Source organism: Marmota marmota, unplaced genomic scaffold, assembly GCF_001458135.2.
Source record: "Marmota marmota marmota unplaced genomic scaffold, marMar, whole genome shotgun sequence".
Lineage (NCBI taxonomy): Eukaryota > Metazoa > Chordata > Mammalia > Rodentia > Sciuridae > Marmota > Marmota marmota.
The window spans coordinates 213,849-227,713 of NW_026000254.1; the positions used below are offsets into that span (position 1 = coordinate 213,849).

At 49.1% G+C, this 13,865-nt stretch overlaps 1 protein-coding gene across 7 annotated transcripts in view; it reads right to left on the reverse strand.

Moving 5' to 3' along the window:
* Iqsec2 (IQ motif and Sec7 domain ArfGEF 2) overlaps nt 1-13,865 on the reverse strand; it is an 80,876-nt gene that overhangs the window by 16,067 nt on the left and 50,944 nt on the right. For 6 of the 7 annotated variants that reach the window (XM_048796702.1, XM_048796701.1, XM_048796700.1 and 3 more), the window contains 2 exons: nt 3,197-3,458; nt 1,973-2,374 (listed from right to left, as the gene is read on the reverse strand). In XM_048796702.1, the coding sequence (XP_048652659.1) occupies nt 1,973-2,374; nt 3,197-3,376 (582 nt within the window). In that variant the 5' untranslated portion in view covers nt 3,377-3,458. Of the gene's footprint in view, nt 1-1,972; nt 2,375-3,196; nt 3,459-12,413; nt 13,151-13,865 lie in introns of those variants that run through there. The other variant, XM_015506545.2, reaches the window with a different exon arrangement.

The window sequence follows — 13,865 nt, forward strand, 5'->3', positions numbered from 1 at the left end:
CAGTCCCAGTCCAGTCTTCAGAGATTGCAGTCCTACCACACAGCTTGACCACAGCTTCATGAGAGATCCTGAACTAGAACCATCCAGCCAAGCCCCTCCCAGCTTCCTGGCCCTCAAAAAGAAATGGCTTCAGATAATTTATGTTTGTTGTTTAAGCACAGTCTCTAAGGTCAGTGTTAAGCTATTAAATTTGGGAGTAGTTTGCTGTGTAGCAATAGATAAGTGATATACACTTCCCCATCAGACTTGTATAGCACCACAGCTGGGACCAGGCCTTGTTCCTCTATCTCTCTCACCAGACTGTGATCCCTTATTCTCTATTCTTCCCTTGAGGGATGGGTGCAGTTCTGGTTTTTCTCTTTTTAGCTCAGTTCAATATATTGCTTGACACAGAAGAGATGTTTAATTAAATCTTTTCCATATGAATGAGTAGATGAATGATATAGACCTTCGCTTCAATACTACTTTCTTCCACCTCTTTACTAGCTCTAAGGAAGGCTGATGGCAAGACCAGATCACAGAGTATAGAGCAGAGTTATTTCTTCTCTTATAAAGTTTCATTCATTCAATTTCTAACAAGTACATCATTGGTTTGGTATTCCTTTTTGGGAGGTAGAGGGTGCTGGGGGCTTGTGCATGCTAGGCAAATGGTCTACCATTGAGCTACATCCCCAACTCCACCTCCTTGGTTTAGGAAGAAACCTAACATGTACTTAGCAGCTACCATGTACTAGGTGCTTCCATATGGGTTACCTAATTGAAATGTATCTTCATTTTTGGGGGGAGGCTAGGGGGAATCATCACTGACATATATCCCCTACCCTTTTTTATTCTGAGGCAGAGTCTCATTAAATTGCCCAGGGTGGCCTTGAACTTGCAATCCTCCTGCCTCAGCCTCCTGAGTTACTAGGATTACAGGAGTGCACCACTGTGCCCAGCTTGAAATGAATCTTCAAAACATTGCAAAAATAAAAACCTGAAATAAAATAAAAAACACTCTAAAAAGAAGGCTTACTGGAATATAGTAGTGCATGCCTATAATCCAAGCAACTCAGGAGGCTAAGGCAGGAGGATTGAAAGTTCAAGGCCAGCCTGGGCAATTTAGTGAGATCCCACCTCAAAATTTTAAAAAAAGGTTGGGGATATGGTTTAGTGGTAAAGTTACCCCTGGGTTCAATCCCCTATACTACAAAACAAATAAGTAAATCAGTGAGGTTAAACCATTTGCCTAATGTCACACAGCTGAGAAATGGCAGAACTAGATTCATACCTGGGCAGCTATGCTGACACACCCCAAGCCTAGAATGATCTCCCACTCCCATCAGTGCCAGTTACATTCTCATGTTTTTGCTGATGCAATGCCTCTGCAAGCGACACCCCTCAATTATCTCTAACTTGCTAAATCTTCTCAGTCTGGTAAGGCCCATTTCCAAAGCTGTTTTCTCCAAGAAGCTTTCTGTGGTCCTCATAGAATCCTTCCTCATGGCTTTGAGCACACTCTATTTCAGGAAATAGTAGAATGCATATGTCTGCTATTTCCCACCAGATTGGGAGATCCTTCTGAACAAGTACCAGGGCCAGTGCCTCAGCCTCAATCTCCTCTGAAAAATGGGGATAATAATCTCTATCTCACAGGTCTGTTAGGAGGCATACATGGTGCCTGGCACACAGTAAGAGCTCATTACCTTCTAGTTTTTATGATAGCAGATCAAGTTCCAAATAGTGATAACTTTTATTTTCTTATTTGTCCTATACTCCCATATTTTAACTGGCTTGCTTTAGCAATGTAATTTTTGTTTTGTCTCACCAATTCTGTCTCATCACTTTCACAGTCCCAACTCAGATTGTAGCTATTTATTGCTATGAAATGCTCAGCAGTGCAATTCCTTTCAATTGGGAATATGAGCAAAAAGCAGTAGAAGCAGCCAGAGCCTGGGGATGGGGAAGAAAGGCCCTTTTCAGGGCTCCTGACCTGTTTGGAGAAGGAGTCCTCGAGCTCTGTGATGTCATTAGAAAACTCTCCAGATGTGGTGACAGAGCTTCCACCACCATCAATGCCCCCACCACAAGAGCCTCCATAGGGGAGCCCCCGTTCAAGACGGTGGCTCCGGGCACCAGCCATGGCACCCTCGTCCAGCGAGGCAGGCTTGCCCTCGAAGTACGCTGGGTTCTGTGCCTTCTCATACTCCTCAAAGGAGAACTGCATCCGCATGTTGGACAGGATGATGCGGCGGGACATGCGGCTCTCTGAAGCTGAGCTGCGTAGCCGCTCAAAGTTCTTGTTCATGCGGTATTGGCGGAAGGCCGTCTGGATGGTCCTGGCAGCCCTGCGGCTCAGGAAGGAGCCCCCATACTTCCTCTCCAGCATTTCCACCTGACAGGGGAAGGCCAAGAGGAACAAGGTCAGAAAGACGCTACAGGCTTATGCCCTGGGCCTTCAAGCACATCCCCATTGGAGTCACAGCTAGCTGTTGACAGTTGCTCAGATGTGCCAATCTAATTCTCTTGAATTTCAGTACTGGCCACATGGGCTTGGACTATGTTGTTATTGTTTTCATTTATAAGAAGTATACATTGATTATTCAAAGGCAGGAAAAAAAAATCAGAGAAACCAAAAAAGGAAAGGAAGGAAATGAAGAGCAAGAAGTTTCAAGAAAGAAGGAAGAAGAAAGAATTGAGAGGAAGAGAAGGAAAGAAAGAAAAAGGAAGTCAGGCAGGGAGGAAAGAAGTCAGGAGGAAGGGAGATAGGTAGGTTTGTTTGCCTAAAGTCCAAACACCTAGGCATAACCACAATTAACATTTTGGTATGCCCTTCCAGATTTCTGTTTTCCTATATGTAGTATTTTGTCCTCTCCTTCCCCTTTTTCAAAACAAAAAGCTAAACAATATATTGTATCATACTGTGAAACTGTCAACGGATGTGTGTGCTAATGAATGTTTTTGAAGACGGGGGGCAGGTCTCCAGGACCTGGGCAGGGAGCTCAATAATGCTTGCTGAGTGAATACAAGATTCAGTAGACGGGTGGTAAATGAGTGAGTCCTCAGGAGGGTAAAGGGTCCTGGAGCCAGTCTTTTCTAATTCTGGTTTTATCATCCCTCCCTGGATACCACCCTCAAGCTCCATATCCCGACCCCTCCCTCAGTTCTCTTTTGTACCCCACTTCCATTCCCAACCAGAGAGCCATATCTTCTGCACCTTCTTGTCCTGCAGGTCTGTGGAGAGTTCATAGCTGTCCGATAGGGCCTTGGAGCGCTTTATCTCCTCCTCCTCCTGCTTCCTCAGGGCCACACTGGCTGGCTGGAGGCGTGCCCGCTGAGACCAGGGAAGGCCCACCCCAGCAGGGGGGCCCCCCATGTGGCTGCTGGTGGGGGGCATCTGGCTCAGTCGGTAGGGGGGTTGACTCCCAGGACTATCAACTGCTGTGCTCAGGTCACTGCCCGGGGCATCACCCTCCACACTGTGGGGATGAGATAAGATGAGCCAGGATGTGGGAACAGGAGATTGGCCTGCTGGGCCAGACTGAGAGTGAGTGAACCAAATCCCTGCCCCCAATCCCATTCTCCCTGCTTCCTCATAGATACAGGGACCCCAACACTTAAAGGGGAGTCCTAATCCTCAAGCTGTCTCCTCACTCTGCCCCCACAGTCCCTTCCCATCAAGCCCTCTAGCTCTCAGTCCTTTCCTCATTCCCCTTCCGCCCCCAACCCATAGATCTCTCTCTCCCTGTAGCTCCATCCTCTCTGATGCCTTTCCCTCAAGGCTTTCTTGCCCCCAGTCCTATTCATCCCTTACAGCCTTATCCCCACACCAGTCTCCTCCCAGTCCCATCCTCTCTAGCCCTTTCTTCTTCTAATAGTCCTAAAAGAAAAAAGTCCCCTAATAGCTCCAGCCTCAAACTCTCCTCCCCTCCCATGGGCTAGTTTCCCCCTTCCCAGACCTCTGCCCTCCCAGCTCCATCCCTTGGTGAGCCCTGTCTTGGACACAGTGTGCTGTGATTTTCCTCCCAGTGCCATCCTCAGCGCCACACCAGACCAGTTTCCATGGAGTGTCATCCCCTCCCAACCCTTTTCCCTGGTGCCCAAGGCCCACCCCTGTACCCTGCCCACCCAGACTCTCCCCTCCCCCACCCAGCCCTACCCCTGCAGCCCCGCCCCTGCCCTTAGCAGCCTGGAGGCCCGGCCTGGCCAGTTCCCAGGGTTCCAGGGCTGCTGCTGCTACTGCTGCTGCTGCTGCGAGGGCAGGGCGAGGGCGAGGGCTCAGCGAAAGTGGGAGGCGCCTCCCATCCAACATCCTCACAGGTAAAGAGCTGCCCTGCGGGGCAGCTTCCTCTTTCTTCTCATGGCCTCCTCTGCTCAGCTGGGGAGGAGGGAAAGGGGGTCTCGAGGCCGAAGAGTGGCAGAAGCTGGGCCCCGGGTCTTGCCTACCCGGGTTACCCAGAGCTGTTGTTCTGCCAGACCTGCTCCCACGGTGCCATGGCAACCAGGCTGCCAGGGAACCCAGGTGGCGACAGAGCCCCGGAGCCCTGAGCTGAGCCGGCATGGTGAGGAGCCACAGAGGTGGGGAGAACCAAAAGGAGGGCTCAGGAGGGGAAAAGCAGGCAAGTGAGGAATGGAGGAGGTTGTGGGGGGAATGGATGTGGCCTGGGCCTAGAGAATGGTCTGGTTTAGGGGCACATGGTTGGGGGGTTCTTGGATAGTAAAAAGGTTAAGGGCCCATTCCTCAGCCCCTACTTGGGAGAGGCTAGAGTACAGGGCAGAGAGGCAAGCTGGGGTATATGGATGGGGAGTTCTCTACCAGCACAGGAGCTTGAACTGCAACAGGCCCACCAGCCTCCCAGCAGAACACTGTGCTGGGGACTGGGGGCTGGGTGTGGTAGGGAGACTGCAGTTATAAGGCTGGGCCCTGGGTCACAGAGCTGGGCTCCACCCTGGTGGGAACTCCCACCCACTGCTCATCCTCCACCCTCCCAAGTATTATATCTGCAACACTGCCCTGGACAAAGCAGAAACAGACTCCGGGAATGCCCTCCACCTCAAATTCTCTTTCTCCTGGCGGGGGGTGGGGGGGGCTGACATCACCATCCATGGGTTAAACTCAAACCAGCCCACCCTCATCATCCAAGAGACTCCTTTCCCTCAGGACTGCAGGACCTGCCCACCAACCTCACAAACATCTCCCCTCCCAGCACACTGCTTGAGTTCAGCTTTGATCAACTGTCTCTTCTACTCATGAACCATCCATAGATAGCTCCCATTGCCCACAAGAGATAGCCCAAATTCCTTATTCTGACACTTAAGACCTCTTCAAGATACAACAGACAATGATTATAGAGCACTTAACATTCTTACCACTTCATATGCAATAATTTGGTTACTTTTCCAAACAACCCTATGAGGTAGATATTGTTATTTATCTTCATTTTACACATAAAGAGACAGGCCCAAAGAGGTTAAGTAACGTATTCACTGTCACACAGCTGCCAATGATACAGCCAGGATTGAAATCCAGGCAGACTGATTCCAAAGCCCACACTGTCAAACATTAAGCCACACTGTGGGGCTGGCTGCCAGCCCCCTCCCTATTTCATCCATCCTGGCCCAGATCCTGTTTCTCCCCGATGCTCTTCAGTCTCCCACCTCCAAGACTGCTCGTATACTACCTTCCACCTTCTATGCAATCCCCATCATCTCTGCCATGTGCAATCTGAGAAATTCCCCACATCCTGGTTCCGTCAAGATTCAGGTCATATGCCACCACTAAGAAGCCCTCCTGAATCCTGCCTCCAGCCAGAAATTATTGCTGATCCTGTTCAGAGCTCCCACATACAGCACATGGCTGTCCTTTTTATGGCACAGATTAGCTTTGGCAAAGCGTGACAGCTATTTGTGTGCATGGCTCCCAGAATCCCAGCACAGGAAGAGAATTTGGTAATCTCCTAGCTAACACAGATCAAGGGGCCTGGCCCAGAGTAGATGCTCAAGAAACACTTCTGGCATAAGGGAGTCAGTGAATGTTCTCAGGTGGTTGCTTAATAAAAATCTCACCTGAACTTGTACCACATCCTCCAATCTCCTCTTCCAAACTCTTCTCCATACTGTGGCAAGAGAGAGCTTTCAAAAATATGAATCTGACCATTTTGATCTCCCATGGAAACTCTTCCACAGCTCCCCATAATTCACTCAACAAACTACTAAGCACCCTCTATGCAGTGAGCAAGACACACAAGAGTGTTCCCTTGGGGAGGTAATACTGTAATGGGGAAAGTAGACTATTAAAGAAATAAATCTATCAGTTCAGATAGGGATAATCTCTAAGAAGGAAAATAAAGCAGAGTGCATGAGGTGCTTTTATAGATGTGGTGATCAGGGAAGGCCTTTTTGGAGAAATGGCATATAAGCAGAACCCTGATGGAAGTGAGGGAGTGAGCTAAGGCAAAAGCAGTACAGATAGAGGGTACAGCCAGTGCAAAGGCCCTGAGATAGAACTGTGCCTGGCCTGTCTGAGGAGCAGTGAAGAGGCTGGTATAGCTGCAACAGAGTGAATGAGGAAAGACAGAGAGGAGGTAAGGTCAGAGAGGTAATGGGGAGCAAATTATGAAGGACATTGAGCCCACAGGAGACTGGCTTTTGCTCTGATTTAGATCAGTAGAGGAGGGATGTGACTTAACTTCAGTTTTATAGTAATCATCCTCCATAGGATAACCTCCAGTTTCCTCAACATGACCATGGGTGGCTCTCCTGACCTAACTCCTGCCTCATTACCCCAACCTGGCTACCTCCTGCTCACCCTTCAAATTTTAGCTCAGGTGTGTCCTTCCATGCCTGTCTACCTTTTTCACACAGGCTGGTTTACAGGCCCCTCCTCTGTGCTGCTATAGGGCTCTGTAGTTACTTCTATCCCTCGGTCAAGGGCTTAATTAGCTCATCGAGTCCTCCTAACTTATTGAAGCAGGCACCATTAGCCCAATTTTATAGATGAGGACACTGAGGCTCACAGAGGGGGTGTAAACTTACTCAAGATCACACAGCTATTAACTGAGAAAGCCAGGATTCAAACCCAGAGCCTAGGCTTTCTTTTTATGACATCTTGTTGCCTCTCCCCACTCCTGGCTCTGTGCTGCTCCCAGCTCTCCACTTTTTGGCATAAGAGGGCCTGGCAAAAAAAATGAGAGTACTTGCTTCTGAGATCACACACATGGCTGAAGAAATTGGAGCTGGGGGTGTGGAATCCTGCAAGTCAGAGCCCCCAAAACACTCAGATACATGCTGATCACATGGAAAATCTCAATCAATCTCTCTCTCTCTCTCTCTCTCTCTCTCTCTCTCTCTCTCTCTCTCTCCCACACACACACACACACACACACACACACACGGAGGACAGGTAGATAGGCCTGCTTTCAGCTTTCAGTTCCTGGCTTCCAGTTTATCAGCTATGTGAGTCTGGGCATGTCACTTTCCCTCTCTATACCTCAGTTTCTCATCTGTGCAGAGCTGAAGCAAATGTAATTCCTTCTTTGGATTCCTGTACTTCGGAAAGGGTCTGGGAGACCCCTCTCTTTCTGGACTCTCCTGAGCCAGGAGCTAAGCTTGTACATGTACACACACACACACACACACACACACACTCGCACACATGCACACACAGGTACAAAACCAGATACATCCAAAGGCCAACAAACCTAGAATCAAAAGCACACATCCACAGTCACATGGAAACAGACATGAATATGTGCAGACATGCACATATACAGACACAACCACACATGTGGGCACATGCACACATACACACATGTGCCCATGTACACTGTCTGCTGGGCTATTCTGTGGGGGAAACGAGCATCCTCTGCAGAGGGGTAAATAAGCCACGTTACACAAATAACCACAGTACAAAGCGGAAAGTTATCAGGGCTGTAGAACAGAGGAAGTGTTGGGGGAGTGCAGGAGAGAGATCCCTTCTGCTTGGGGGTGGCTGAGCAGAATAAAAATAAACTCGCACTTACTGTGCACCTTCCCCGTGTCAGGCATTTTCCACATATTATTTAATCTGCATGGCAAACGTGAGGGAAGAATTAGGAATCCTAGTTTACAGAGGAAGAAAAAGGCTCCAAGAGGGAAACTGACTGCCAAAGGTCTCATAGCTAGCAAGTGGCAGAAGTGGGGGAGATTCAGACCCCCAAGCCTCTGCTAGCCCTCCTGCTGCCTTGAAGGCTTCCTGGGGGAGGATGCTTATAGACTGGGCCTTGTCTTCAAGCAGCTGGGAGAGATGAGGAGCTAAGGAAACTTGTGAGCCAAGGATTTAAGATGGGAAGAAGCTGAGCAGGATAGGACAGATCCCTAGGGATCTGGGGCTGGCCTGCCCATGGCGGGGGTGGGGCACTGACCCTCCCCGGATGCTGCTCCAAATGGGAGGTCTTTACTCCCTCCTTCCCTTTATTGGCACTGCCCGGAGCCAGGCAGTCAGCAGGGGATGGGATCAGGATGCAGTTGCCATGGAAATGAATGGGGGCTGTTGCCATGGATACCATAAGATGAGGGCAAGAGGAAGTAAGGGATGTCAGGACTATCCCCATGACAACTTAGGCTGGAGGGAGGGGACCGGAAGTGAGAAACAAGAAAAACAAGAGGAGAAGGTCAAAGCACCTAGATAGGGCCAGGGACTTTTAGGCTCTGGAACAAGACTGGGCAAGGAGACCAGAGCCAGTGGCAGGTGGCAGAGGGGTGGAGGGACAGCAGTCATCTCTTTCTTCTCCAAGAGTCTTCTGCAAGCTGTTTCTGTGGCCCAATCCCACAGCCCAGCCTGACTTGGCCCAGGAGCTGACAGGGGTGATGGAGGCCAGCTAAGGGATTGATTGGGTAGACAGTGGGCAAACACAAGTTCTGGGAGCACACAGACCTGGATTGGAATCTAGCTTTGCTTCTCTGTCACCCTAAACATAATATTGTCACTTATTGAGTGCATCTTTTTTGCTAGGCATAGCTAGCGTGCAAGGTCTGGGTTGTTCTCCCTGAAGGAGATAACACGTATGATGAAATTGAGGCATGGAGAGATAAAGTAACTTGCCCAAAGTCTCAGAGCTCAGCAGTGGTAGAGCCAGGAATCAAACAAAAGTGTATCTGAACACACAGGGGTGTGGTGTAGCTCAGTGTTACAGTGCTTGCCTAACATGTTCCTGGGTTCCAACCTTAGCACTGCAAAAAAGGGGAGAAAAAGTGTATCTGAACACAAAGCTCATGCTTTTCCCACCCTGGCACTGTGCAGTTTTTCCAAATTAAAGTCCTTGCATTCTCCACCTCCTCATGCCTTTCCACAGTGGCATGCAAGGGGCCAGACACTGGGTAAATATTTGTGGAGTATGTGAGTGAGGGAGCCATCCAGGAAGAAGCATGAAAGACTGAAGTTAGATGGGAGAAGTTCCTCATTTCAAGAGTAGTGACTCATGGATTTGGCTGGCTAAGGGTAGAAGATCTACAGGGCTGGGGTAGACTATGAACCATCCAATTCCACAATCCAAGTTGAGGCCCAGACAGTCAAAGTGACTTGCCCAGGGTCCCTCAGGATGAGAATCTCCCATCTTCTAGGCTAACATCCCATTTGGAGCCTCAGAACTCTCACCTCCCACCCTGACCCAAAATGTTGGCAGCAGCAGGCACTTATAATTTCAAGACATGGTAAGCTTATCTGCATTCCCATGCCTGTGCTCATATACTTGTTTTGTTTTTTCTACCCAGAATATCCTCTCTCTCCCCTTCACCCTGGATTGGATAGGCTTGGGCGAGCTCATCTCCACCTTGCTGTATGCTGAGCAGGCAGGTCCATCTGTGAAGTCAGTTCCGACTCACTCCTACCCATCACAGAATCACACAGGGTCAGCTGCTGCCTACTCTGTTTCTTGTGCACACACATATCATGGTGGCTCTATTTGTTTTCTTGCAGTGTTGGTAATTGAACCCAGGGCCTTGTGCATGATTAGCAAGCACTCTACCACTGAGCTATACCCCCAGACCTTCCTTTTTCTTTGAGACAGGGTCTCACTAAGTTGGCCAAGCTGGCCTTGAACTTGTGATCCTCCTGCATTAGCTTCCCAAGTAGCTGGGACTATAGGCATGTGCCACCACCAGCTCATGGTGGTTCTTATTACCAGCTAACTTGTTATTCTCTCTTGAAGTGACCATCCCTGCTCCCCTCCCCCATGCCTGTTTCCCAAGGGCAGTGGCCTGGTATGATTCACCTTCATGGACCTACCATGCCCAGGCCAGGGACTAGCACACATCTGTTGCTCAGCAGCCACCTTGGTCCCCTAAGACCACAAATAGAAGTCATGTGTGTCTGTATGTGTGTGATCATCCTGCCTGACACTGTCAACCTAAAAGTCATAGCCCCACATGCTTAAATGCCACCCACACCCAGCCTTGTGATTACATCTACCAGACACATGAGTAGAGACTGCCAGGCACCAAAAGTCACCACCTCACACAAGTGACCTCACATTCTCAGAATTCCTCACACCCAGCCTCACATAATCACATTCTATCAGATGCTCAGCAGCTCACAATCTCTCGCTACTGGGAGACCTGCACAGCCTCACACAAAGATATGTGCATGGATGTGCAGATACATGGAGACATATTTTTCTTACAATGGCTATAAACCTGCCCCCTTCCCATAGCACAGGTCCCCTGCCTGATTTGGCTAGTACAATTGCCTACCCAAAGTCTCCACTCCAATGGCTCTCAGGATGGCCATCCAACCTTGATTTGCCCCCTCTCTTCATTTAGTTGAGCACCCTCACCTCCTTCTATCTCCACTCAAATGAAGGGTAGAATGATCTCCATCCATACCTAGACTCACCTACTCTACATTCCCCAACCTGGCCCTGGAGCCCTCCACCAGGCTTTTGCTCATTTGGTCCTTGCCCCCTGGATAAAGCTTTCTCTTCCCTTGCCACCTAGTCAAACCCTTCTGAGCCTTCAAGGGCCAACTCTTACCCTTCTGCCTCCAGCAAGCCCTCCTAGATGCTACCCCTCTCTACCCACCTCAGCATCTCCCTGAGAGATGGAGAACTCATGGAGGACTCAGCCATTGTCTTACTTGATCTCTCAAAGTCTTTAGCTTGGGACCTTGTACCCAGTTGGTTCTCAAGCAATATTTTCTAGGAGAGTAAGGAAGGAAGAAGGAAGGGAAGAAGAGAGAGGGAAGTGAGAAATGAGAATATGAATGAGTGAATGGATAGGTGAATTGAGTATCTGAGGAAAGCAGTGAGTGAGGAAATGAGGTGAGGTTCTGGAAAAACTACAGGTTCTACATGACAGGGGTGCTAAGGGAGGAAGGAAAGAAAGGAACTCTCACCTGGACCTTAATCCAAACAAGAACCACTAATCATGGCACACTTGCCCAAGCGTGTACTAGCCCCTATGCTGGGCTCATTGCATTCTTTCTTGGTAATAAGCGTCATGACAAACCAGAGAGGTAGGTAGATTCTCACTGCACTCAGGAGGAAAATAAAGCTCAAGGAGAAGAAGACTTGCTCAAGGTTACAAATATAACAGATGGCAGAACCAGAAGGTAAACTCAGATTTGTCTGATACTAAAGGCTTGGAGAGGGAAAGTCAGGGTATGAGCCCACTTTGGGGTCTCCTGGCTGTGCTCCTAATACAGACACATCATAAAAGGTGAGGGGCCTATAAATACATAAATTTAGCACACTATCCACTCTCTTGCTGACAGTCTTTAAGGAGTCTTTGCTTCAAGCTGGGTGCAAAGAATATTTACGCTCATTGAATGTGGGCGAAATGGCTTCCTTTCGGATTCAGAGATCCCTAAAGTTGTAGAATCAAAACCTTAAAAGTATAGGATCAAGTAATCTTAACATCATAGAATATTAAAATCCCATTATCAGATTTGTTTAAAATTGTAGAATCATATAATCTTAAAATTATAGGATTGGAGACTCCAAACATCATGGCATTACAGAAATAGAGATCACAGAATTATATGGAATGTGTCTCAGAATCATCATATCTTAAATGCACGTAGTGCGGTTTCTTAAAATCAGAGCATCTCAAATTCATAGAATGTCAGAGCTGGAAGAGCTCTTGGAGACCCTCTGATCCAGCCTCCCTCCCCATTTTTCAGATAGGAAACTATGTTTCAGTGAGGTCAAGGGACATGTCCAAGGTTAGCCAGCTCATAACAGCCACAGGCTAATGGGCTGAAGGGGGCAATAGGCATGCCCAAGTTGGGAGCCATTTGCACATTTATTTATTGAGTGCCTCTTGGGTGTTGAGAATACCACAAATCAAATCCTACTCTGTCTCCCAGTCTCTGTTCCCAGCCCTGGATAGGAAAGAAGGCAAGGCCCTGGTGGGGATGGGGACAGGGAAGTAGGGTGAGTGGAACATACATCAGACAGAGAGAAGAGATCAGCTTTTATTGATGGAAATTCCTTTGTACACAGCAACACACACTCTGAAAGGCCTTTTCCTCCTGATCATATTTACAGAGCACTATGGGAGTGGCAAGGGGCATGGGGCAAGGCCTTCAAGCAGTGGAGGAAATGGCAGCAATGGCCACAGCAAGGGGACGAACGACAGGGATCTAGGCAGGCTGGGTCCTGTCCCCGTCTGGTCCTCTGAGCCCTAGGCACCCTGCATCTCTGTTTGTGCTCACAGAGGACAGAGGTAGGTCCTTGGGATGTCATTTGGAGACCTCTCCAGGAGTGGCAGGCTCCAGGGTGCCCGGGAATCGGGAAGTGGGAAGTGGGAGTGCATGTGCAGGAGGGTTGGGATTCCAAGCTCCAAGCTCCAAGCTTTGCTTCTCCCACATTTTAGTCAGACCTAGGGCTCCAGCTCTTTTTAATTCCGGGGCTGGAGCCCAGGGGAGACAGTAGTGGGAGGGGGTTCCAAGAAGGAAGTAGGGGAAGAAGGGGCACAATGCTAGCCCATTTGATTCCTGAAGCAGGGGACAGGGTCCCATGGGGGATCCACAGGGGCTGGGTGGGGGGCTGGTTAAGGCTTTTGCTTCTGCATAGAAAATGGCCCTTGTCCTCTCAGTTACCGAGAGGAGGGACTACTGCACTCGGAGGCCGGACAGCAGAACTGGTGAGCGTCTTCCTCTTCCTCTTCCTCAGTCTCCTCCTCCTCCTCCTCTTCCCTGGGGCCAGGAAGGGCAGGGTAGAGGCCACAGGCGGGCGGGTGACAGAGAGAGGCAGAGGCATTAGTTTGCAGAGCAGGGGAGATACATGAAGGGCCAGAACTTCGAGGTGGGGCTAAGATAGGGGTCTGAATGGAGAGGCCAGTGTGATGGATTATCCAGGGCCACACCCAACTCAGTCTCCAAGGAGCCTGTTGCTGGGCCCCTCCTGGGACAGCCCTCCCCCTTATGCAGCCTGGACTCAGTCCTAAGATATCCCCAGAGTATATAAACTTCATTTCTGACTCTGATAGGTGCCCGACCTTCATTTTAATGTGAATAACAGCAACCTGTTCTACGTTGGCACTTTGTATACATCTCATTTAACCCCTGCAACAACTCTGCAAAGCAGCCTTTTAGAGATGAGGGAACTGAAGCTCAGAGAGGTTAGATAATCTGAGGTTACACTGCTGGGCAAGTGACAGAGTCAGGATTTGAACCCAGAGTTCTTGGAACTCCAGGTTTCAGACTCAATCCTACTAGGTCTTTTGGGTAAACTTGACAAATCTGTCTTGAAATCCACCCAGTCCTTGAAGGACAAAGATTTGTATTTCCTGAAGGCTCAGGGTCAGGAAAATAGGAGATGCTTAGAAATGGAGAATAGAAAGGCACAGTTTGGGAAGCAAAAAGACCTGGGTTCAGATCCCAGCTCTACAAATGCCTCTTGGCTTTCAGG